This window comes from Microcaecilia unicolor, chromosome 11, assembly GCF_901765095.1.
Source record: "Microcaecilia unicolor chromosome 11, aMicUni1.1, whole genome shotgun sequence".
NCBI classification, from domain to species: domain Eukaryota; kingdom Metazoa; phylum Chordata; class Amphibia; order Gymnophiona; family Siphonopidae; genus Microcaecilia; species Microcaecilia unicolor.
Genome location: NC_044041.1, coordinates 137,462,258 through 137,489,116, shown reverse-complemented (window position 1 = coordinate 137,489,116; position 26,859 = coordinate 137,462,258). Strand labels below are relative to the sequence as shown.

The 26,859-nt window shown below is 42.9% G+C and overlaps 1 protein-coding gene across 4 annotated transcripts in view; it reads right to left on the bottom strand.

Moving 5' to 3' along the window:
- PC (pyruvate carboxylase) overlaps positions 1-26,859 on the bottom strand; it is a 1,188,093-nt gene that overhangs the window by 799,867 nt on the left and 361,367 nt on the right. For all 4 annotated transcript variants that reach the window (XM_030220280.1, XM_030220278.1, XM_030220277.1 and 1 more), the window contains one exon: positions 15,729-15,880. In XM_030220280.1, coding sequence (XP_030076140.1) covers positions 15,729-15,880 — 152 coding nt within the window. The remainder of the gene's footprint in view (positions 1-15,728; positions 15,881-26,859) is intronic.

The window sequence follows — 26,859 nt, the reverse complement described above, 5'->3', positions numbered from 1 at the left end:
AAGAGTGTAAAGGCAGATTACAACCAAAATAGCATTAATACACTATAACATAAAAACAGCACTGCCACCACCCTCAATAATAAAATATAAAAAAAATATAAAATCAAAATGAGAGCACTACTAAAAATCATGATATTTTTACAAAGATCCAAGAAGAAGGAAAACCGTTGAAATAGCCATGTTTCATAAGTTTGCGAAACCCCAATTAAAAAGCAGTACCATGAATCTCATCAGGCAATGAATTCCACGAAAAAGGTCCAATGTAAGAAAACACTCTCCCTTCTAGTGGTTGACAGTTTTATCTCATCAAGAGCCGGAAGCTGAAGAAGGGTGCTATCCAGTCTTTTGCACTGAGTGTCACATGTATGATTATCTCCCAGTTGGTGAGAGGTTATATGTGTGTGCTTGATGCAAAGAGTTCCTAGCTCTCAGAGAAAGAGTCTGTTCTCTTTAGGCTAGAATAGACTTGGAGGAGCTGAGGGAGACTAGAGGTACATAGAGGAGACCTACAGGGACGCTGTAGAGAAGTCCCACTTCCAGTCTGGCACTCCCTGTGCTGCCTTGGAGGGAGGTCTCCTAAAAGAAGAGCATCATCCTGGTGAAGTAGGAAGTAATCCTGTAGCCAGGACCTGCCCAGCAGGGAATGCAATATCCTCTTGCACTGAGGATGTGTCTCCAGGAGCTTCTGCCCTGAAGGGAAGGGTTAAGACAGCTGTTGTAGTTGGTGATTCTATTATTAGGAATGTAGATAGCTGCTGAGTGGCTGGTGGACACAAGGATTGCCTGGTTACCTGCCTGCCTGGTGTGAAGGTGGCAGACCTCACGCATCACCTAAATAGGATTTTAGATAGTGCTGGGGAGAAGCCAGCTGTCTTGGTATATGTTGGTATCAATGGCATAGGAAAATGTGGAAGGGAGGTTCTGGAAGCCAAATTTAGGTTCTTAGATAAAAATCTGAACTCCAGATTTTCCAGGGTGGCATTTTCAGAAATGCTCCCCGTTCCTCTGCAGGACCCAAGAAACAGGCAGAGCTCCGAAATCTCAATGTGTGTTGAGATGATGGTACAGGGATAAGGGATTTAGATCTGTTAGGAACTGGGCAATATTCTAGGAAAAGGAAAGCCTGTTCCGAAAGGATGGACTCCATCTTAACTGGGATGGAACCAGGCTGCTGACACTAAAATTTAAAAAAGAGAGCAGCTTTTAAAAAGAGAAGGCAGATGGATTATCCTCAAAATTCATATTTATAATCAGGATATTATCTTAGTTAATTTATATGCTCCTAATGTAGATTCAGCTGAGTTTTTTGTTCACTTATTTCACCAAGTATCAGAGTGTGGACATAATCCTATTATTATGACCGGTGACTTTAATCTCCCTTTGGATCCATGGCTTGACAGACAGTCCAAATCCACCTATCATCCTTCAATGCTCCGTTCCCTAATTCAACAATACCATCTAATAGATCCATGGAGAAGTTGAAATCCTGATGCGTGAGATTTTACTTTCTTCTCTAATCCTCATCAAAGTTATACGCGTATAGATTTCTTTTTAATTTCAGATGTGCTCTTAAATTCCATTTTAAAAACAAAAATTGATGTAATTTCTCTATCCGATCATGCATCTATATCTATTCATGTCCAATTTGATACTTTAGTTTCTATTAAGAACCCGCTCTGGAGATTAAACCCACAAATTCTGCTCAATGAGAGTGCTCTTATTAACATTCGTAACTTCATTTCTGAGTACTTTTCTATCAATATTCCACATGACACTAACCCAATTAATAATTGGGAGGCCTTCAAGGCATCAGTTAGAGGCGAATTCATCTCACTCTCTGCTTATCTTACTAAAACTAATAATCAACAGTTATTGGATTTAGAATCTGAAATAAAAGCATTGGAACAACAATATCTACACAATCCACATCCTACTCTTCTTAATACTATTCTTCAACATAAATTTACTTATAATAAAATTTGGTCAGCGAAAGCAAATAACAAAATTTTTGTTCAAAATCAAACCCAATTCACGGAAATGAATAAAAGCAGTCATCTTTTGGCTAATTATTTAAAAAGAAAATGTACAAAGGCTCAAATACCCTTAATTTATGGTAACAAAAAAGAGGTGTTAACAAATCCTACAGAAATACTGAAGGCTTTCCATTTTTTTTATTCCAAGTTATATTCAACCGAAACTCCTATCAATACGGATGGTCTACAACAATTTTTAAATTCATTACGAAAACCTTCTGACATGGATGTTAATATTCTTAAAGCTCCTATCTAAGCTACTGAACTTCTAGAGGCCATAAAGCAGCTCAATATAGGCAAATCTCCAGGACCGGGTGGGCTGCCTTGTGAGTTCTATAAAACCTTCTCTACAGACTTGTCGCCTCATTTATTGCTTTTTTTTTTTAATCCTTAGAATGTCGCTCACCTAACTGTAGATTTAGTGAGGCCATAATTACTGTGTTACCAAAGCCACATAAAGACCCCTCAATGGTCTCAAATTTTAGACCCATATCTTTACTCAATTCGGATTATAAAAGTTTCGCAAAACTTTTAGCAAATAGACTAGTCAAAGTAATCTCTAAGCTCATCCATCCTAATCAGGTTGGTTTTATGCCCCAGCAACTGACAACTGATAATGCATGTTTTTTTCATCATGTTTCTGTTCATGCTAAGTTGGATCCAAACCCCATAACTGCTCTATCTATTGATGCTGAAAAAGCGTTTGAAAGAGTTGAGTGCTGGTATCTTTTCCAGGTTTTACAATGGATGGGTGTACCTGAGGATTTTGTGCTTAAAATTAAGGCCTTATATAAATCTCCCATAGCGCGAATCATAGCAAATAATTTACTCTCTGATTCAGTTCTACTTCAGAGAGGAACTAGGCAAGGATGTCCATTATCCCCTATGCTATTCAATATTGCCTTGGAGCCTTTTTTTAATAGCTCTTCGATCTACAGCGTTGATCACTGGGGTTAAAATTGGTTTGCAAGAGATTAAGGTATCTGCCTATGCGGATGATGTTATGATCTTCCTAAAGAATCCTGAAGACTCTCTTGTCCACCTCTTTAAACTTGTGGAAATCTATTCTGCCTTCTCAGGTTACAAAATTAATATTCAGAAAACTGAGATCTTACCATTTAATGTTCATGCCACTCCAAGTATAGCAGTCTCTTTCGGGTTGAATTGGCTATCCAAAGGTATAAGATATTTAGGTATCCAGTTAAATTCCTTTTTTGAAGACACCATTGAGAGTAATGCAAAAAATATTCTTGATATGGTACAATCTCTCCTCAAATCTTGGTCTCCACTCCATCTCTCCTGGTGGGGTCGTTTAGATACTATTAAGATGATGATTGCGCCTAAAATTAATTTTATTCTAAGCATGATCCCTGTTCTATTTCCCAAGCATATTTATAAACAGGTGGACAAATTTCTTAGCCAATTTTTATGGACAAATAAGACTCCGAAAATAGCACTGAACACACTCAAATGTCTGAAGGGCGACGCAGGGGTTTCCTTCCCGGATTTTATTACCTATCATAAAACTTTTATTTTACAACAAGCAACACGATGGTTGTTGAGTGCTACTGAATATACTCCAACTTGGTTACAAATTGAACAGGAACTTTGGAAGCCATTTTGTCTCGATCACCATGTACCTTCCAGTATACTAGATTCCTTACGAAATAACATTATTATTTCTTCCTCCTTTAATTGTCTTTTACAGTTAGATAAGTGTATGGGTACTTCGTATGATCTCAATATCCATTCACAGGTCTGGAACAATCCAACAATTTTAATAAACAAAAGACCAATACTTTGGAAGGAATGGATGAATAGAGGAATTTGGTCCCTGGATCAAATCTTGCTTGATAATAAATTGAAATCATTCCCAATTCTACAAACACAATTTGGATTGCATCCAAATCAACACTATCGGTGGATCCAGTTACAGCACTTTATGGTATCCAACCATTATCCCAGTTCATTATGTACTCTCCAACCTTCCATGTATCAATTTATCATCCCAGTTCACCAAAAAGGGCATGTGGCATCTCAACTATATTTATTTCTAATTCAATCCACTTTAAAGGAAAAGTTAGGTCTGCGTTCAGTGTGGGAAGCTGACTTGCAATGTTCATTTACTGATCATCAATGGAATACTTTTTGGGCTAAAACAAGCAAACCCATTGCTTCCTCAACCTTCCTTCAGTCGCTTTTTTTTCTCCATCATAGGGTCCTATGGACTCAAAAAATGAAGGTGGCTGGTTTGTTGAATGATAATTCCTGTTGGTCATGTAATAAGCAAAAGGGAACTCTTCTCCACTTGCTCTTTGAATGCTATGATACTAATCGTTTTTGGACCAAAGTATGGCAAATTATCTCATCCATATTCAACCTAACTGAAATTCTCACCCCTGCAAAGAAAATATTTGGTTCAATAACGTTGGATCATTTTTTGGATGGGTATGATTCTAAACTTTTTGACACATTGGTAGCAATAACTCTCAAATATATTTTATCCAATTGAAAGAACAACTCAAACCTCAACATTCATTTTTGGTGGAATAATGTTATACTAATTCATAAATATTGTACGGCCTAAACTGGTCACTTCCAGATGTCTAAAGCAAAGTTTGGTTAACCCTGCAGCACTATTTGGAATCAAATACTGATAGGTAGTCATCTGAACACAACCATCTGATCCACTTTTCCCCTTTCTTCCCTTTCTTCATTTTCCCCTCTGTCCTTTGTTTATTTTTCCCTCCAAATTATCGTTTATTTTCATGCCTTTTCCATTTTTGTATACCTGTTATATACTTAATTCGATTTTATGATCTGTACCAGTATTGTAGTTATATATTTGATATCTTATGGTTCTTCTTATGGAATGGCAGTTACTTTGTAATGCATTTGGATGGATGTTACACTTAAACCTAATAAAAATAATAATAACAGAAAAAAAAAAGAAAGAAGCATACTGTGTACTGAATAAGTGACACAAAAAGGTGCCATAAAAGAGAAGCATGTGCACTGATGAAACAGCACAAATGTTGTATGCACTGAAAAAATGCTGAACGGTGGATGGCACCAAAGTGTGTTTGAATAGTATCTAAGTTACTTGACCACTGGTGCTGGACAAAGATGGAACTATAAGTATATTTCACTAAATTAAGTGCTGTCTGTATGTTTTTGTATATGAACATATTATTATTATTATTACATTTGTATCCCACATTATCCCACCTTTTTGCAGGCTCAATGTGGCTTACATTTCATCGTGGATATTGGAAATAGAAAAGAATGTACATTTGGATTTACAGCAGTTTTGGGTACAAGATGGTGAAATACATAATATTGGGAATAGAAAAGAGTATACATTGTTTTAGCAGAAGTTTTGGTTACATGATGGTGAAATACATGATAGTGTTAGAGTCAAAGGCATTAGGTACAAGAAGGCATGGGAGCAAAAGACATCAAGAACATTCCTGGATATCTAGAAGAAGGTGGAGTTACGCATGTTGTTCTTTATGATATATTTTGTCGAAGAGGTAAGTCTTCATGAATTTGCGGAAAGTGGTCACTTCGTAGACCGATTTCAGGTTACGTGGCAGTGAGTTCCAGAGCTGTGTACTTGTGTAGGAAAAGGTTGATGTATGCATCGATCTGTATTTCAAGCCTTTGCATTTAGGAGGATGAAGATTGAGGAATGTGTGGGAGGATTTTTTTGCATTTCTGGGTGGTAGTTCTATTAGATCCGACATGTATGCTGGGGCGTCACCATGGATGATTTTATGGACCAAGGTACAGAGTTTGAACGTGATGCATTCTTTGAGTGGGAGCCAGTGTAGTTTTTCGCGGAGGGGTGTTGCGCTTTCGTATTTTGGTTTGCCGAATATAAGTCTGGCTGCTGTGTTCTGGGCTGTCTGGAGTTTTTTTGAGTATTTGCTCTTTACAACCGGCGTAGAGTGAGTTAAAATAGTCCAAATGACTAAGTACCACTGATTGTACCAAGTATCGGAAGACATTATAATAAACGTGAATTCCAATGTCTAAACATGGATCAGAAAAAAAAGTAGGCAAGTGAAAATTAAAAAAAATTTGTACTAAACTAAAATGGGAGAGAAAACAGACAATTGCCAAGGAACACATGGTTTCATGCAGAATATCCTTGAAGGATACTATTGAAACAGGATCTTTAGGGAATCCTAATAGAGGTTTCAATAATGATGAATGAAAGCCAGGAGTGTTTAATGGAAGAACAGAGTAAAGGATGCAGAGTAAAGGATACAATTATCCCTGTCAACTTCTAAGCAGCTTGTAGATGCAAGGTAAAACCACAATTTGAAGTGTCTTTATACAAATGCTAGAAGCCTAAAAAATAAGATGGGAGAGTTAAAGTGTACACCACTAATTGAAGAGGTAATTATAATAGGCATCTCAGAGACCTGGTGGAAAGAGGACAATCAATGGGATCAGGGTACAAATTATATCGCAATGACAAGAGTGGATCAAACTGGAGGGGGGGGGGATTGTGCTATATGTTAGAGAGGGAATTGAGTCATACAAAATAAACCTTCTACATGAAACAGATAGCAACGTGGAATCCTTATGGTTAGAAATTCCATGTGAGAAGGGAAGAAGTATATTGATAAGGCTGTACTACTGTCCGCCAGGAAAGAACGAACAGATAAAGAAATGTTTACAGAAATTAGGAACGCTAGCAAATTGGGCAACAGTATAATAATGGGTGAATTAAATTACTCCAATATTGACTAGATAAATGTTACATCAGGGAGGTAAAATTCCTAAGATGTAATAAATGACTTCCTCTTGGAGCAACTGGTATAAGAAATGACAAGAGAGGGAGCTATTTCAGATCTAGTCCTTAGTGGAATGCAGGGCATAGTATGAGAGATAACGGTGTTGGGTCCGCTGGGAAACAGTGATCATAACATGATCAAATTTAAGCTGATATCTGGAGTGAAGTCACTAAGGAAATCTACTGTAGCAGCATTTAATTTTCAAAAGGGAACTACAAAAAATATTTAAAATGTTTAAAAAGAAGCTGAAAGGATGGGCTCCAAAGGTTAGGATTTTAAATGAGGCATGGATGTTGTTTAAAAATACCACTGTAGAAGCCCAGACCAGATATATTCCACATATTAACAAAGGTAGAAAGAAGAGCAAACAGCAGCAAGCATGGTTAAAAGGTGAAGTGAGAGAGGCTATTAGAGCCAAAAGAACATCCTTCAAAGTATGGAAAAAGGATCCAAAGAAGCTAGCTAGACACAAATCATTGGTAAAGAAGACTAAAAGAGAATATGAAGAAAAACTTGGAGCAGAGACAAAAACATATAGTAACAACTTTTTCTGGTACACCAGAAGCAGAAAGCCTGTGAGGGAATCCAAGGGACCATTAGATCATGAAGGAGTAAAAGGGGAACTCAGGGAGGACAAGGCCATAGCAGAGACTGAATGAGTTCTTTGCTTCGGTCTTTACGAAAGAAAATGTAAGAGATGTACCTGTACCAGAAATGGTTTTCAAGGGTGATGATGCGGAGGAACTGAAAAATCTCAGTGAACCTGGAAGACGTACTGAGACAATTGAAAAGTGTGCTAAATCACCTGAACCGGATGGTGTACATCACAGGGTACTGAAAAAATTCATGAGAGACTCCTGAGAAAATTAAAAAGTCATGGGAAAAGAGGCAATCTCCTTTTGTGGATGAGGAATTGGTTATTGGAAAGAAAACAGAGAGTAGGGTTACATGGCTATTTTTCTCAATGGAGGAGGGTGAATAGTGGAGTGCTGCAGGGATCTGTATTGGAACCAGTGCTTTTTAACATTTATAGATGATCTGGAAATCGGAACAGCGAATGAGGAGGTTAAATCTGCAGATGACACAAAACTATTCAAAGCTATCAAAACACATGCGAACTGTGAAAAATTGCAGGAAGACCTTATGAAATTTGAAGACTGGGCATCCGAATGGCAGATGAAATTTGAAGACTGGGCATCCGAATGGCAGATGAAATTTGAAGTGGAAAAATGCAAAATATTGCACATTGGGAAGAACAATCCTAATGATATTTACCTGATGCTAGCGTCCATCTTAGGAGTCAACACCCAAGAAAAACATCTAGGTGTCATTGTAGACAATACACTGAAATGCTCTGTTCAGAATGTGGCAGTAACCAAAAAAGCAAACAGGATACTAGGAAAGGGATAGTAAATAAGACCACAAATATTATAATGCCTCTTTATTGCTCCATGGTGTGACCTCACCTGGTGTATTAAGTTCAATTCTGGTTGCCGTATCTCAAAAAAGATATAGCAAAATTAGAAAAGGTTCAAGCAACAGCGACCAAAATGATAAAGTTTATAGTTTACTAGGACTTACAAGACTGCCTTAGCTGCCAAGGCAGAGCAGAGCGGTATAAGGATAGAACTCCTCTCATATGAAGAAAGACTAAAGAGGTTAGGGCTCTTCAGCTTGCAAAAAAAGACAGTTAAGGGAGGATATGATTTGAGGTCTACAAAATCCTGAGTGGTGTAGAACGGGTAAAAGAGAATCGATTTTTCACTCTTTCAAAAAGTACAAAGACCAGGGGACACTCAAAGAAATTATACGGAAATACTTTTAAAACAAATAGGGAGCAAAATGAAGATACTTACCTGTAGCAGGTATTCTCTGAGGACAGCAGGCGGGACATCATCATGCATGGGTCGTCGTCTGCGACGCCCCAGGAGCTCCGGAATTAAAAAAACAAAACGTTAAAAGCTTCTAGAAGAAGCGCGACGGGCACGGGGACAATGCACCGCGCATGCGCGAGTGACTTCCCGCCCGCGCGCTTCCCTCAGTTATATAACAAGCAAAGAAGAAAAGAACAACTCCAAAGGGGAGGAGGGAGGGTTGTGATGATGTCCAGCCTGCTGTCCTCGGAGAATACCTGCTACAGGTAAGTATCTTCATTTTCTCTGAGGACAAGCAGGCTGGACATCATCACGCATGGGGTATCCCTAGCACCCAGGCTCACTCAAAACAATGAACAATGGTCAATTGGGCCTCGCAACGGCGAGGACATAACTGAGATTGACCTGAAAACAAACACAACTAAGTGAGAGTGCAGCCTGGAACAGAACAAAAATGGGCCTAGGATGGTGGAGTTGGATTCTAAACCCCAAACAGATTCTGTAACACTGACTGCCCAAACCGACTGTCGCGTCGGGTATCCTGCTGTAGGCAGTAGTGAGATGTGAATGTGTGGACTGATGACCACGTCGCAGCCTTGCAAATCTCTTCAATAGAAGCTGACTTAAGATGAGGCACTGATGCAGCCATGGCTCTGACATTATGAGCCGTGACATGGCCCTCTAAAGTCAACCCAGCTTGGGCATAAGTGAAGGAAATGCAATCTGCTAGCCAATTGGAGATTGTGCGTTTTCCAATGGCAACCCCCATCCTGTTGGGATCAAAAGAAACAAACTGGGCGGACTGTCTATAGGGCTTCGTCCGCTCCACGTAAAAGGCCAATGCTCTCTTACAGTCCAAGGTATGCAACTTGTCCTCACCATGGCGGGTATGCGGACGGGGAAAGAATATTGGCAAGACAACTGACTGGTTCAGATGAAACTCTGACACCACCTTCGGCAGGAACTTAGGATGAGTGTGGAAGACTACCCTGTTATGATGAAATTTTATGTAGGGAGCATGAACTACCAGGGCTTGGAGCTCACTGACTCTACGAGCTGAAGTAACAGCCACCAAGAAAATGACCTTCCAGGTCAAGTACTTCAGATGGCAGGAATTCAATGGCTCAAAAGGAGGTTTCATCAGCTAGGTGAGAAGGACATTGAGATCCCATGACACTGGTGGAGGTTTGACAGGGGGCTTTGACAAAAGCAAACCTCTCATAAAACGAACCACTAAAGGCTGTCCAGAGATAGGCTGACCTTCTACACAGTGATGATAAGCACTGATTGCACTAAGGTGAACTCTTACTGAGTTAGTCTTAAGACCAGACTCCGATAAGTGTAGAAGGTACTCAAGCAGGGTCCGTGTAGGACAAGAGAAAAGGTCTAGGGTCTTGCTGTCACACCAGATGGCAAACCTCCTCCATTTAAAACCATAACTCCTTTTCATGGAATCTTTCCTGGAAGCAAGCAAGACTCGGGAGACACCCTCTGAGAGGCCTAAAGAGGCAACTTCTAAGCTCTCAACATCCAGGCCATGAGAGCCAGAGACTGGAGGTTGGGATGTAGAAGCACCCCTCGTTCTGAGTGATGAGGGTTGGAAAACAGTCCAATCTCCACGGTTCTTCGGAGGACAAGTCCAGAAGAAGAGGGAACAAATCTGACGAGGCCAGAAAGGTGCTATCAGAATCATGGTTCCGCGGTCTTGCCTGAGTTTCAGCAAAGTTTTCCCCACTAAAGGAATGGGAGGATAGGCATACGGGAGACCTGTCCCCCAATGAAGGAGAAAGGCATCTGATGTTAGCCTGTCGTGGGCCTGAAGCCTGGAACAGAATTGAGAGACTTTGTGATTGAACTGAGTGGCAAAAAGATCCACTGAGGGGGTGCCCCATGATCGGAAAATCTTGCGGACAACGTCCATGTTCAGAGACCACTCGTGAGGTTGCATTATCCTGCTCAACCTGTCGGCCAGACTGTTGTTTACGCCTGCCAGATATGTAGCCTGGAGAAGCATTCCATGTTGGTGCGCCCAAAGCCACATCTTGACGGCCTCCTGACACAGAGAGTGAGATCCGGTGCCCCCCTGCTTGTTCATGGCAACCTGATTGTCTGTCTGAATTAAGATAATTTGATTGGACAGCCGATCTCTGAAAGTCTTCAATGCATTCCAGATCGCCCGTAATTCCAAGAGATTGATCTGAAGATGCGTTTCCTGGAAGGACCAAATTCCTCGAGTGTGGAGCCCATCAACATGAGCTCCCCATCCCAGAAGGGATGCATCCGTCGTCAGCACTTTTTGAGGCTGAGGAATTTGGAATGGGCATCCCAAGACCAGATTTGAGTGAATGGTCCACCAGTGAAGGGAATTGCGGACGTCGGTGGAGAGATGGATGACATCCTCTAGATCCCCCGTAGCCCGACACCACTGGGAAGCTAGAGTCCACTGAGCCGATCTCATGTGTAGATGTGCCATGGGAGTCACATGAACTGTGGAGGCCATATGGCCCAGAAGTCTCAACATCTGCCGAGCTGTGATCTGTTGAGACACTTGAGCCAAGGACACAGAAGGTTGTCTGTCCTTGCCTCGGGTAAATAGGCCCAAGACGTCTGTATGTTCAACAGAGCTCCTATGAACTCCAATTTCTGTACGGGGACCAGGTGGGACTTGGGATAATTGATTACAAACCCCAGAAGTTCGAGCAGTTGAATAGTGATCCACATGAATTGTAGAGCTCCTGCCTCCGAGGTGTTCTTCACCAGCCAATCGTCAAGATAAGGGAACACATGCACTCCCAGTCTGCGTAGCGATGCTGCGACAACTGTCAAGCACTTTGTAAATACTCTGGGCGTGGATGCGAGATCAAAGGGCAGTACGCAGTACTGAAAATGCTGAGTTCCCAGGCGAAATCGGAGGTACTGCTTGTGACTTGGAAGCACCGAGATGTGAGTGTAGGTGTCCTTTAAGTCCAGACAGCATAGCCAATCGTTTTTCTGAATCATGGGAAGGAGAGTGCCCAGAGAAAGCATCCTGAACTTTTCTCGAACCAGGAATTTGTTCAGGTCTCTGAGATCTAGGATGGGACGCGTCCCCCCTGTTTTCTTTTGCACAAGAAAATAACCTGAATAGAATCCCAGCCCTTCCTGCCCTGGTGGAACGGGCTCGACCGCATTGGCGCTGAGAAGGGCGGAGAGTTCCTCTGCAAGTACCTGCCTGTGCTGGGAACTGAAGGATTGAGCTCCCGGTGGGCAATTTGGAGGTAGTGATTCCACATTGAGAGCGTATCTGGACCGGACTATTTGGAGAACCCACTTGTCGGAGGTTATCAGATGCCACCTTTGGTGAAAAAATATAAGCCTCCCTCCTACAGGAAGATCGTCCGGTACAGACACTTTGATGTCGGCTATGCTGCTATGGAGCCAGTCAAAAGCCCGTCCCTTGCTTTTGCTGGGGAGCCGGAGGGGCCTGAGGCGCACGCCGCTGACGAGAGCGAACTTGCTGGCGGCGAGCCTGAACAGGCTGTCGGGAAGTAGGAGTGTACCTACGCCTATTAGAGGAATAGGGAGCACTCCTCCTCCCTCCAAATAAACTCCTAGAAGAGGAGGTAATAGCAGAAGGCGTCCGGCGGGCGAGAGAGTCCATAGCATCATGGTGATTCTTGAGGGAATCAACCACATCCTCAACCTTCTCTCCAAAAAGATTGTCCCCCCCAGCAAAGGAACATCCGCCATATGGTGCTGGGTCTTCTGATCCAGGTCCGAGACACGCAGCCAGGAGAGTCTGCGCATCACGATACCTTGAGCAGCCGCCCTGGATGCAGCATCAAAAGAATCAAAAGCTCCCCTGGCCAGGAATTTGCGACACGCCTTCTGCTGCCTGACCACCTAGTGAAAAGGCTCGGCAAGCTCAGGAGGAAGAGCTTCAACCAAACTGGACAGTTGCTTTATCGAGTTCCGTAAGTGGATGCTGGTGTACAGCTGGTATGTTTGAATCTTGCCGCGAGCATTCCAGCCTGATACATACGCCTCCCAAAAGAATCCAAGGTCCTAGACTCTCTGCCCGGGGGCACCGAGGCATAGTCCCTAGTACTCTTGGATCTTCTGAGAACAGAATCCACCACCATGGAATCGTGAGGAAGTTGGGCCTTCACCATCACAGGCTTATCGTGGACTCTGTACTGGGACTCGGACTTCTTGTTGACCACTGAGTTAGATAGAGGGCAAGACCAATTCCGCAACATCACTTCCCGGAGTTTATTGTGCAGGGGGGCCGTTGCAACCTCTTTTGGCGGAGAAGGATAATCCAGGACCTCGAACATCTCAGCCCTGGGCTCATCCACAGCCTCCATGGGAAAAGGAATGTCCCTAGACATTTCCCACACAAAAGATGAAAAGGAGAGACACTCAGGTGGAGATTGTCTAACCTCAATAGGTGGAGTGGGATCAGAAGGAAGCCCATGAGAATCTTCCTCCAAAAAATATCTGAGGTCTTCCTCTTCTCCCAATGAGTGTTCCTGTTCGGCGTCGGACAAGAGCTCTCGAGGAGCAGCCCGAACCCGAGCCTGCCTCGACCTCGAGGATCGATGTCCTCGTGAAGAGTGTCGAGAAGTGGACCTTGGCCTGGACTCCGGCGAAGCTTCCTCCACCGACGTCGAGGGAGAGTCCACCCAGGTGGCAGCCGGCTCAGGCACCACAAGCGGTACCGAGGCCGGGGACCTCTGCGCAGGAGATGGGTCAAATGCCGTCTCAGCAGTAGATACCGTGGGCGCAAGCACCTGCGGTACCGAGGCAGAAGGACGCATCATCCCTTCCAGAAGACCTGGAAGCATGGCCCGGAGACACTCATCGAGGGCTGCCATCGGAACAAGCTGTGGGACCGGTACAGGAGTTGGTGCCAGAATCAGATGAGGTTTGAGAGCTGGTACCTGGCTGCTGGACGACCGACGCGTCGGCACCTCCTGAATGGAGGGTGAGCGATCCTCCCGGTGCCGACGCTTCTCGGGTGCCGACTCCCTCGGCTCCCCGGAGCTCTCGGTACCGTGACGGGAAGGAGATTGATGGCAATGCTTCTTAGCCTTCGCCTGACGCCTGTCATCGACACTCCTCGGTACCGATGAGGAGGACGTGGAATCCTCACGCCTGCTAGGGGCCGGGTCCGACTCAGGGCGGTCCGGGGGGGCCTGCATAGCAGTAGTCCTCGAGACGGGTGGAGACCCACTCAATGCCTCGCTGCTCCCAGCTGTAACAGGTCTCTCGGCAGCCATTACCTGGATTCTCGATGCTGCTTCCCTCGACGCCGATGCTGTCGACCTTGGTACCGATGTCGATGCCAACGTTGAAGGACCGGACCGATCTGAAAAAAGCTTCTCACGCTGAGCCTCTCGAGCCACCTGGGTCCTTTTTTTCATCAATTTGCAAAGCTTACACGAAGCTGGCAAATGGTCGGCCCCGAGGCACTGGAGACACCAAGCGTGAGGGTCAGTCGACGAGATGGTCCGGTTGCAGCGGAAACAGCGTTTGAAGCCGCTGGTAGTCCTCGATGACATGGGAGGAAAAATAACGGTCGAAAAATCAAACGACTCGATGGTGCCAATGAAAAGGCACAAAATAGAAAAAGCAACGTGACCGGGCGGCCTAAAGGCGGCCGGAATCGGAGGAGAAAGGTAACTTAGAAAAAGCAAAAAAACTACGAAAAATAAGGATTTTCTTTTTAATTTTGTTTTTCAAACAATAAAGGTAGCAAAAAACAATAACTTGGAGCGCGTAAACACGACAAAAAAACGTCTCCTGGGCCACAAAACGCGAGGTGCGGCAGAAAAAAAACCCTCTTCGCGAAGCGGAGAAAAAGAAACTGAGGGAAGCGCGCGGGTGTCGCGGGCGGGAAGTCACTCGCGCATGCGCGGTGCATTGTCCCCGTGCCCGTCGCGCTGCTTCTAGAAGCTTTTAAAGTTTTTTCTTTAAATTCCGGAGCTCCTGGGCCGTCGCGGACGACGATCCATGCGTGATGATGTCCAGCCTGCTTGTCCTCAAAGAAATATTTTTTCACTCAATGAAAAGTTAAGCTTTGGATCTCATTGCCAGAGGATTTGGTAACAGCGGTTAGCACATATGGGTTTAAAAAAAGGTTTGGACAAGTTACTAGAGGAAAAGTCCATAGTCTGCTATAGAGACAGACATGGGGGGAAGCTACTGCTTGACTTGGGATTGGTAGTATGGAATGTTGCTACTATTTGGGTTTCTGCCAGGTACCAGTGACCTGGATTGGCCACTGCTGGAAGCAGAATAGGCTAGATGGACCATTGGTCTGACCCAGTATGGCTATTCTTATGTTCTTAAAACTTTTTTGTGATGACTGAAATGTTTGTTGAGCTGTATATTTCTTTAACTTCATTGAAAAGTAAACTACCCTGGATGAATCGCTTCATAATATGTGGATAATAAATCTGAATATTTTGAGTAAACACTGGAAAAAATAACCAAAACAGCTCCCTGATGAGACCTGAATGGAAAAGTAGCAATTTTAAGTCTTCCCAGATCTCCACACCATGACCCCTAAAAACATTGCATTATTCTGTTGTTGTACTTTGTCATTTGACGGTTTATTATTATTTATTTATTACATTTGTACCCCGCGCTTTCCCGCTCATCGCAGGCTCAATGCGGCTTACATAGTAACAAGAGAATACAATCTGTAGTATCAGAATCAGTAAAGGAGGTATGTGATAGGACAAATGAACAAGGAGTAAATGGGATAGAAGAGGTATGAGAGAAAGGATAGGGATAGGTAAGGAGGTGGAGCGATAGGGGAGAAGTTAGGAAGAGCATGGAGGGTAAGCATTTCGAAATTCAAATGTTCTGTGCTTCCCAGCCTACCTATGAGCTTCCAATGACCGTACCTGATGGTATACAAACTCTGGGTAGAACATATGTTATTTTCAAGTTAGCTACCACAACCAACTCTAAGGCTCTGGAGTATCTTCATGCATATCAGGAGAACTAGCAGAACCCGCTCTTCCCACCTGTTTGGCCAGCTTGACTGAATCATGAGTGAGACGGTCTCGTAGCTGTGGGTCCAGCTGGGAAGCAGGTGCAATTTCTACCACTTTCTGGTGCCGCCTCTGGATGGAACAATCCCGCTCATACAGGTGCACCACATTACCATACTTGTCACCTATCAGGGGAAAAAAAAAGCTATGGTAAGGATAACACTTTCGAAAAAGCCACACAGCAGTGGATCAGATGGCCATTGCGGTCCCATGCTCCACTGCTTCCTTCCAATCACTGAGGAGCCAAAGAAAATGAAGTCATATAACATCTGCAGTAAACTGAACTCTCACAGTTCCATTTTCCTAAAAATTTTAGGCCCAGGGAATTTTCTCTTGGGATACTGATAGCTGAAACAACACTGAGCTGTCTCCAAAAGAAGCACTTTGTCTTGCATCTTCGCATGCATTTATGCTATAGCTCTCATTTTACAAGCCCTATTTGCATTTGAGACTTACATAAAACAGCACTTAACCATTTATTTTTCATAAACGAGCAAGTCGCTGATTTACAAAGTTAGGATATGAACGCCTCAAATCCAAGTGTGTGCAAATAGAAACAGGGTGTGGTCTGGGAGTGTTTTGGGTGGGACAAGGACATATCAAGTTGATAGATATCTAACAGCTCTTGTGGGCATGCGCCAAGAATGCTCGGAACCTTTTATAGACCCATGCTCAAAACTAACAACATGCATATAGTTTGCATGCTGTTAGTGTTGAGTATTGGTTGGTAATTTTGACATTAATGAGCTGGCGTTTTGTCACAGTTGTGCCCATGTTTCGTGCTCTCCTTCCTCTCGCCACCTGGTGGCCAGACCTAGTGGCTGCAATGGACTGTCTGGTTATTGTCACCCGTCCCAGATTTCAGCCCAGTCCGGTCCGGATCTTCCAGGCTGCCAGACTTGCTTGCTTTGTTTGAACCTCCACAGCACCCGTAGTTGCCTGGTGATTGCTGCAGCTGAACCTGCTGCTGGGCTTATTAGCCATTCTGAAATCTTTCTGCTTTGCCTTTGCATTGCCTTAGGCCCTGGTATGTTCTTGCCTGAGATTCTTGTTTGTTTCTAGTTAGGCTGTGTGTAGTTTAGATTAAGTTGTTGTTTCTTTGCTAGTCCTGTCTCTGGGTTATAGTTTTGTGTTTAGTCTTTGTCTGTTTGTGTCTTTGTGGCTGCTCTGCAGCTTTCAGTTCTGTGTCTTGTTATCAGTGTTTTGTTCCCTGTTTTAGTGGCTGCTTGCAGCTTTCAGTCCTGCCCTTTAGCTTTCCCTTCCTTGCCCTGCTGCCCCTGTATGTTCCTGTCCCCTCTGACCCTCAGTCCTGGTTCAGCCTAGTGGGTATCCAGTCCTGCCTTGCCCAGTAAGTCCTGCCGGCCACCTGCAGTCAGGGGCTTAACTCCTGGTGAAAGGCGGCCAAGTGCAGGTGAAGTTCAAGTGTGCCTGCTCTGCTTATTCCTGCTTGCTTGCCTCTGCTGCAACTCCAGTCCGGGGTTCCAGTCCTGTTCTGCCTAGTCTCCGGTGTGGGGTGGTTTTGCCTGCCACTGCCACTCCTCGGCAGTGGCCAAAGGGCTCACAAACCTAGTTCCAGCTTTGAAAACGTGACATTTTTCTCTGGCGCTGTTCCTTAAAGTGTCAGAGTTCTGTGCATCAGGCTCTAAATGTCTCTGTTTTAAAAGATTGACATTAGGAGTTACAGCTACTACCAAGCACATGTAGGCCTTGGTAAACAGCTGTTACTGAGCAGCACTCCACTAGAGGGATTAGAGGAGGTTGCCCCTTAATACCCCAGTGGCTTTTGCCCCCCTCCCCCACCATGCCAAACTGGCAAGGGAAACTGGTCTCAGACAGTACAGGGAATATACACAATTATTTTTCTTAAATGGCAAACATATATGTGTATGTGCCAACATATACACGTTTATGTGCTGGTTTTTAACCCACTGAATTTTTTTTTTTTTTACTATGGATGTTTATGCCACCCGCATTTGGCTCATAAACGTCCATTTCTCCTGTATTTTAGAACAGGCTTTATGTCAGCAGATTCTGTTCTCAAATACTAGTGAAACTTGAGACATCCTGACCTGGAAGTCTCAATTCTGACTTCTAGGTCCTTTCTAAAATTGGGGCTGCCACCTGTAGGGGTGTTCTACCTCCTTGCAGTGCCCACCAAGGCATAGAATATAGTCTTTACCTAATAGATGACGGCAGAGAAAGACCTGTACAGTCCAACCAGTCTGTCCAACAAGATCAACTCATATGTGCTACTTTATATGTATACCTGACCTTGATTTGTCCCTGCCATTTTCAGGGCATAGACCGTAGAAGTCTGCCCAGCACTAGCCCCGCCTCCCAACCACCGGTGCTGCCACCCAATCTCTGCTTCTGAGGGTCCATTCCTTCTGATCAGGATTCCTTTATGTTTATCCCATGCATTTTTGAATTCCGTTACTGTTTTCATCTCCACCACCTCCCGTGGGAGGGCATTCCAAGTATCCACCACTCTCTCTGTGAAAAAATACTTCCAGACATTTTTCTTGAGTCTGCCCCCCTTCAACCTCATTTCATGTCCTCCAGTCTCTGGAAAAGGTTTGTTTGTGGATTAATACCTTTCAAATATTTGAACATCTGTATCATGTCACCCGCTTCTCCTTTCCTCCAGGGTATACATGTTCAGGTCAGCAAGTCTCTCCTCATATGTTCTGTAACGCAAATCCCATACCATTTTTGTAGCTTTTCTTTGCACCGCTTCAATTCTTTTTACATGCTTAGCAAGATATGGCCTCCAAAACTGAACACAATACTCCAGGTGGGGCCTCACCAACGACTTGTACAGGGGCATCAACACCACCTTTCTTCTGCTGGTCACACCTCTCTCTATACAGCCTAGCATCCTTCTGGCTACGGACAACGCCTTGTCACACTGTTTCGTCGCCTTCAGATCCTCAGATACTATCACCCCAAGATCCCTCTCCCTGCCTGTACGTATCAGACACATACGTCTCGCATGGATTTTTACTCCCTAAGTGCATCACTTTGCAATGAATTTTAATTGCCAAACATTAGACCATTCTTCTAGCTTCTGAAGATCCTTTTTCATGTTTTCCACTCCCTCTGGGGTGTCCACTCTGTTATAAATCTTGGTATCATCCGCAAAAAGGCAAACTTTACCTTCTAACCATTCGGCAATGTCACTCACAAATATATTGAACAGAATCGGCCCCAGCACTGATCCCTGAGGCTCTCTACTACTTACCTTTCCCTCCTCCAAATGAATTCCATTAACCACCACCCTCTGGCGTCTGTCCGTCAACCAGTTCCTAATCCAGTTCACCATGTTGGGTCCTATCTTCAGCCTGTCAAGTTTATTCACGAGGCTCCTGTGGAGAACCGTTTCAAAGGCTTTGTTGACATCGAAGTAGATTACATCTATAGCACGTCCTTGATTCAGTTCTCTGGTCACCCAGTAAAAGAATTCAATGATATTCGTTTGGCACGATTTACCTTTGGTAAAAACATGTTGCTTCGGATCTTGCAACTTATTGGATTCCAGGAAATTCACTATCCTTTCCTTCAGCATCGCTTCCATTACTTTTCCAATAACCGAAGTGAGGCTTACCAGTCTGCAGTTTCCAGCTTCTTCCCTATCACCACTTTTGTGAAGAGGGACCACATCTGCTCTTCTCCAATCCCACGGAACCTCCCCCGCCTCCTAGGATTTATTAAACAAATCTTTAAGAGGACCTGCTAGAACCTCTCTGAGCTCCCTCAATATCCTGGGGTGGATCCCGTCCGGTCCACATGGCTTTGTCCACCTTTAGACTTTCAAGTTGTTCATAAACACTCTCTTCTGTGAATGGTGCTATATTCGCTCTGTTCTCATATGCACTTTTGCCAGTCAATCGTGGACCTTCTCCAGGATTTTCTTCATCATTATCCACATAGCGATTCACAGCATCTTTCAGTCTCACAATTCCATTTTTACTCTTCTTCCTTTCATTAATATACCTGAAGAAATTTTTGTCGCCCCTCCTTACATTTCTAGCTATTTGTTCTTCCGCTTGCGCTTTCGCAAGACGTATCTCTCTCTTGGCTTCTTTCCGTTTCATCAGGTATTCCTCCCTCTTCTTGAGTTTTTCTGTATTTCAAGCACACCAACTCTTTAGCCTTTATTTTCTCAGCCACTTGCTTGGAGAACCATATCGTTTCCTTTTTCTCTAACTTTTATTTACTCTCCTTACATAAAGGTTTGTGGCCATATTTACAGCTTCTTTCAGCCTGGACCTCTGCCCTTCCACTTCTCGTATGTCCTCCCAGCCCATCAGCTCCTTCCTTTTTTTTTTTCCACTTTAAATTTTTTATTATAATAACTCTGCAACAGTCAATTTCTCATAGAGCACATCCTGCTCACATTTGCCCACGCAGGGGCTCATAGATACTGAACTACTACATCTGGAACTAACTTATCCACTATATCTACTGTTACAAAACTCATGGTATGAAAATAGTCCCTGAAACAATATCTACTTCTCACCTAAACTGTGCATCCCTAATATACAAAAACTGGGCCTTCAGGATTGGGAAAAAATGCAGTCCTTTATTATCATAAATACCCGACACGGGCCGTGTTTCGGCGTACAAACGCCTGCATCAGGGGTCTAACATAAAGATACATACAGATAAATAAATAAAAAAATAAAAATAAAAACCATAAATTGGTTTAACAATATCAATAAACCAAAATTACACATCATTGTTATATCTTCAAGCTATATACATATACATCTACATTTATAACTGCTGTACTATATATACACACACCACGCAAAAAGATATACGTGTATATATAAAAAACAAGAAGACATTTAAAAGAACATTTAAAAGAATATTTAAAAACATATTAAACAACATATTGAGAAGTATTTTGTGAAAAAAACTTTTAAAAGAATGTGTGTTCCTAGATGATGTCTATATATGCCCACCTATATATATATATATCTCTCTCTGTAGGCTCAAATGTCCATATACATATGTGCATGTACATATATATATATACACATACCCAAATATGCATACTTTCCTAATTGAACACTTATATATACAAACAAATCAATTCATCCATATAGTCATCTCAAATCACATGTCTCTGTATGGAGCATTGTCAGAGTCTGTAAGACACTATAAGATCGCACATACTAAATGACCCTTTCTTACCAATGAACTCCTATCGGTCAGCTTGCAAACTGAAGCACAAAAGGCAAGTGAACCAATCAGGATGAGAATCCTAATGTGAGAGAGCAAGAAAAAGGGTTGTGCACAATCAATCATCTGACAGTGGCCAAACCAGGGGCGTATCTGCGTGGGGCCACAGGGGCCTGGGCCCCCGCAGATTTCGCCCTGGCCCCCCTCCCCGCCGTCAACCCTCCCCCGCTGCTTACTTTTGCTGGCGGGGTCCGACCCGCAATCTCCATATTTCGGCTTCCTCCGTGGCCATGTGCTTCCAGGAAGTAACGCTGCAGCGCTGATTCGTTGAATCTAGTTCGGCGTCTGACGTCCCACACGGGGGAGGGTTGACGGCGGGGAGGGGGTGGAGAGAGGCGGCGGCGGCGGCGGCGGCGGCGGGGGGGGGGGGGAGGCAAAAATGTGCCCCCCCTCTCTGGCTCTGGCCCCCCCTACCGCCGGATTCCAGATACGCCCCTGGGCCAAACTATAAACAATAGATTTTTCAAACAGAGAAAATAACGCCCACTGTCTCAAAGGGACTCCCTTATATCATAAACAATGTGTTAACTGAGGTATCTCATGACAAGGCCATATTCGACATCTCTCATACCGAAAAAACCTATGGCCAAGAGATTTACAGAGAGGGGCTACCCTGAAGCATGTGTTCAGAGGGGTATTAACAGAGCGTTTAATGCCAATAGAGAGGAACTACTGTCTAAACGAGCTATACAGAGTACACCAGACATTGTTTGTAGTCTAAGATTTTCTAACTACTCTCATGACATTAAGAAAATATTGCGAAGACACTGGCACATCTTGGAAGGTCACCAATGTTTTCAAAATAAATGGCTCACTATAGCCCACACACGTGGAAGAAATATCAAAGAAATTGTGGCACCATCAGTATTACCGTCAGGACCATTACAACCATCATTACATGCGGGACACCAACCCTGTGGCTCTTGTTCTGTATGTTCATCTAGTTTGACAGTTTCAACATTTATTCACCCGCAGACAGGTAGACATTATCATCTTAATCATTCTTCTAACTGTAACACAGAGGGTGTTGTTTATCTTATCATTTGTACTTGTAATTTGATTTATATAGGAAAGACCATTAGAAAATTAAAATTAAGGATGATCGAACACAGAAGTAATATCAGGAGAAAGAATATTACGGCCCCCCTGGTTCAACATTGTATAGACTGTACACATGATTTTTCTGATCTCAAGTTCCTGGTATTGAAGGTAGCTAAGACCTCCTGGCGGGGAACAGATTTAAATAAGATATTGCTACAACAGGAACAACGTTTCATTTTTGAGCTGAATACGGTTTTCCCCACCGGACTCAATTCAGAAACGGACCTATCTGTGTTCCTTTGAGATGGTGGATCACATTCTATGTCTGTGCTCAGTATGACGACCTGGACAAATAACATCCTTGAGAATATTTTTAAATTGGGTGTTTGGTGAAATTTTAAGCACTGTAGGTAATTCTATTGGATTCTGATTAGACTTCGCTTCCTTTCTCTTTGGATGAATTTCGAGTAATTTTCACATCAGCAGTGATCAATAATAGAAAAGGTTGATTTTATCTCATCTGAAATGAGAATGCTTCAGTATTTGAGGGGTATTAGCTTGATAAATTCAATCTTATGATGAGCATTATTTATTTATTTATATCTCCAGACTCAGATGTTTGTTTTTTTTTTTAATATGAATTACACACTGGTATGTGTTGTGTGACAGTGATTTGTCTCATATTGTTAGTGCTAACCATGTTTTATGCTTTAATGATAAATATTTTAACGATAAGTGGGTTTATGGATATTATATTCATAAATATATATGAAAATTTAGGTAGTAATATGTGATCCCATAGAAATGTATGTGATGAGATTTATCATATCTTTAGTTTGAAGAATATAATATTAGACGAATGGACATGAATGGTTTTTAGTTCCCATGACTCTAGCTCTTTGTTTCTGGATGTAGTCTAAAGCAAGGCATTACGAGTTTTTTAGTTTTTTTAGTATAACTTTTGTTTCAAACGTTGAAGACTGCCCTATTACGCTGCTATAGAAAATATAGGCTGAAGTAATCTTGTGCGCATGCCCCTTATTATGGGAATTTTGATGCAAAGTTCAGAGTGGGCGACCGTGGATATTCCCGAAGGACCACCTTAAATGTCGGGCCCCGCCCCGTTACGTCATTATAGGGAGTATATGTTTGAAAAACTTGCGTGCGGACGCCATTACTTTTGGCGGTTGCCAGCTTTGAAGGCGTTCTTTTGAACAGAGACGATCGATTTAAACAACGGGTAGGCATTGTCTCCTTGTATTTGAGTTTTTTCTCAATATCTATATCGCTTGGGAATCAGGCCTGTTTTAGGAAGTTATAGACCCACCGTTCTTCCCCTTATGCTGTGGGCTTTATCAAAACTATGTCATAAAGACCTTTTGATTTTAAAAAGACGAATCTATGAAATCTAGTTATATAATAATTTTGATATATGCCCCCTTGCACTTATGGATACTGAATGGCTTTGAGGTGAGGTAAAGCAGCCCCAATTGGGATTCAATATTAAGAATACCATGATATCTGGTACTGCATACGAACATTTGTATTTTAAAGAGCTTTAGGGCTTTGGAAATAACGCTTTTTCATTTATTCATTTGTTTTTTCGGTATGAGAGATGTCGAATATGGCCTTGTCATGAGATACCTCAGTTAACACATTGTTTATGATATAAGGGAGTCCCTTTGAGACAGTGGGCGTTATTTTCTCTGTTTGAAAAATCTATTGTTTATAGTTTGGCCACTGTCAGATGATTGATTGTGCACAACCCTTTTTCTTGCTCTCTCACATTAGGATTCTCATCCTGATTGGTTCACTTGCCTTTTGTGCTTCAGTTTGCAAGCTGACCGATAGGAGTTCATTGGTAAGAAAGGGTCATTTAGTATGTGCGATCTTATAGTGTCTTACAGACTCTGACAATGCTCCATACAGAGACATGTGATTTGAGATGACTATATGGATGAATTGATTTGTTTGTATATATAAGTGTTCAATTAGGAAAGTATGCATATTTGGGTATGTGTATATATATATATGTACATGCACATATGTATATGGACATTTGAGCCTACAGAGAGAGATATATATATATATAGGTGGGCATATATAGACATCATCTAGGAACACACATTCTTTTAAAAGTTTTTTTCACAAAATACTTCTCAATATGTTGTTTAATATGTTTTTAAATATTCTTTTAAATGTTCTTTTAAATGTCTTCTTGTTTTTTATATATACACGTATATCTTTTTGCGTGGTGTGTGTATATATAGTACAGCAGTTATAAATGTAGATGTATATGTATATAGCTTGAAGATATAACAATGATGTGTAATTTTGGTTTATTGATATTGTTAAACCAATTTATGGTTTTTATTTTTATTTTTTTATTTATTTATCTGTATGTATCTTTATGTTAGACCCCTGATGCAGGCGTTTGTACGCCGAAACACGGCCCGTGTCGGGTATTTATGATAATAAAGGACTGCATTTTTTCCCAATCCTGAAGGCCCAGTTTTTGCTTCTTTTTCTTGCTTTGTTGTTCTTGTATGCTGTTTGCCCTCTCTTTTGTGACTGTGACCATCCCTAATATACAGCATCCCCTTCCCCACCCCTCTAATCATAACCTACCCCAACTCAACTTGAGAGCGCCCCCTGGTTCTTTGGGACACTCTCTCTTAAATACTTGTCAGTCGCTGTTGTAATCAAGCCCATCCACCCTTATGTCGCAGTGCCCCCTCCCTGCGGTATGCCGTTAGTCGCTCCATTTGTATTAACTGACCCAATTTACATTTCCAGTCACCCAATGTCGGAGGGTCTGCCCTCTTCCAATACTGTGCTATGAGGCACTTGGCTGCTGCCAACCCCCATCACAACCATTTCTGCTCCTCTCATTATATAAGCCCAAGAGACACACCAAAGGGCTGCACACCAAAGATGCTCCAATCAACTTTACTAATGCTTTCATAACTGCTTGCCAAAACAGCACCACCCTGGGGCATGCCCACCATATGTGTATAAAGGAACCCGTGTGAATTACACCTCCAACATAAGTCTGATGTACCAGGGTACATCCACTTCAATCTCTCAGGTGTGTAATACCATCTAGATAAGACTTTATAAGCATTTTCCTGCACCAACACACATACCGAGGCCTTCTACATCTCCCCACAAATAACTTCCCACTCCTGATTAGAAAAGCGGCAATTTAAATCTTCCTCCCAAGCCCCTTGGAAACCAAATGGTCTGGGATCATATCCCCTTAAAAATTTATATATCACTGATATTAGTGTGGGCACCTTCCTCAACAAAAGCCATAGATTTTCCAAACTTTCTCTCTCCGGAGGATTCCCCCCCCCCCCCCCAACCCAATGTCCTCACAAAATGTAGCACCCTTAAAAACAAGAATATCAAAAAGACAGAACACTATCCATGGTTCAATGATGAATTACAAAAACTTAAAACACAATCCAGAAAACTTGAACGAGCATGGAGAAAGTTAAAAGATGAACGTACACTCAACGCATGGAAACAAATACACAGAAAATATAAATATGCAATAAAACAAACCAAAAGGTCCTACTACAAAACCAAATTAGGCCCGGATTACAAAGATATGAAGAAACTATTCCAACTCGTTAACAAGTTACTAGACACCACCCCTATCAATACAACCAACACAGACATTCCCCCCCCCCCCCCCCCCCCCCCGCAGACAAACTAGCTAACTACTTTAACGAAAAAATAATAAAACTATGCAGCACACTTCCTCACCACAACACCGACATTGAGATCTTCTTCAATGATCTGGCCCTAGCCTCTGAAGGATACCCAGCTGACCGGATCTGGACAACATTTTATCTCCTCAACACCGAATCAGTTACGCAAGCGACTCACAGGTTCGCCAAGACCCACTGCAAACTGGATACATGTCCCAGTCATCTACTCAAGTCCGCCCCTGCCCGCTTCATAGAAGACCTCACACATCCCACCTAAACTTCATGTTACAACAAGGTCTCTTCTCAGAAGAGCATGGCAACATCCTACTCACCCCAATACCAAAGGACACCAAGAAAAGCACAAACGATCTCACCAACTACTGCCCAGTTGCGTCTATCCTGTTAGTAGTAAAACTGATGGAGAGCTTGACTAAACAGCTTATGGAATATCTGGACAAGTTTTCAATATTACATAATTCACAATCAGGATTCAGATCCCACCATAGCACCGAAACTGTCCTAGTCACCCTCCTGGCCAAATTCAAGCAGGAGATAGCCATAGGCAGTGGTGTGCTGGAGTCGGCTTGCATCGGCTCGCATGAGCCCCTTGATAAATTTTAATGATTTTTGCGAGCCGGTTGTTGGAGTCAGGCAGCAAGCACACAAGCATCTGTTTTTGTTTCTCCTCCTCTCTCCCTCCTCCCCAAGCCCCCACCCTCCCATAGGCTCCCAGCATACCTCGTCATGTCGTCCCTTAGGATCATCATCCCCCCCTCACCACTGCCTGACCAACCCGGAGCCTTTTCTCTGCTAGATCCCACCCACAGGAAGTTGCATCAGTGGGGCTGTACACTCACTCGGCAGAGGGTCCCAAAAAACAACAAGGCAAACGATCTGCAAAATCCAATATGGGAAAGAAAGCCAGCAGATCAATGTCACAACAAAAAGATTTTATTGAAGATACCGTGTATGAACAAATCGCCCGACACAGGCCGTGTTTCGCCCACCTAGGGCTGCGTCAGGGGCTAATTTGAAACCTTCGTAAAGGGGCAAATATGGTGCATAAAAGTCAAGAAAAAACCAGCTAAAACGGGAATCCT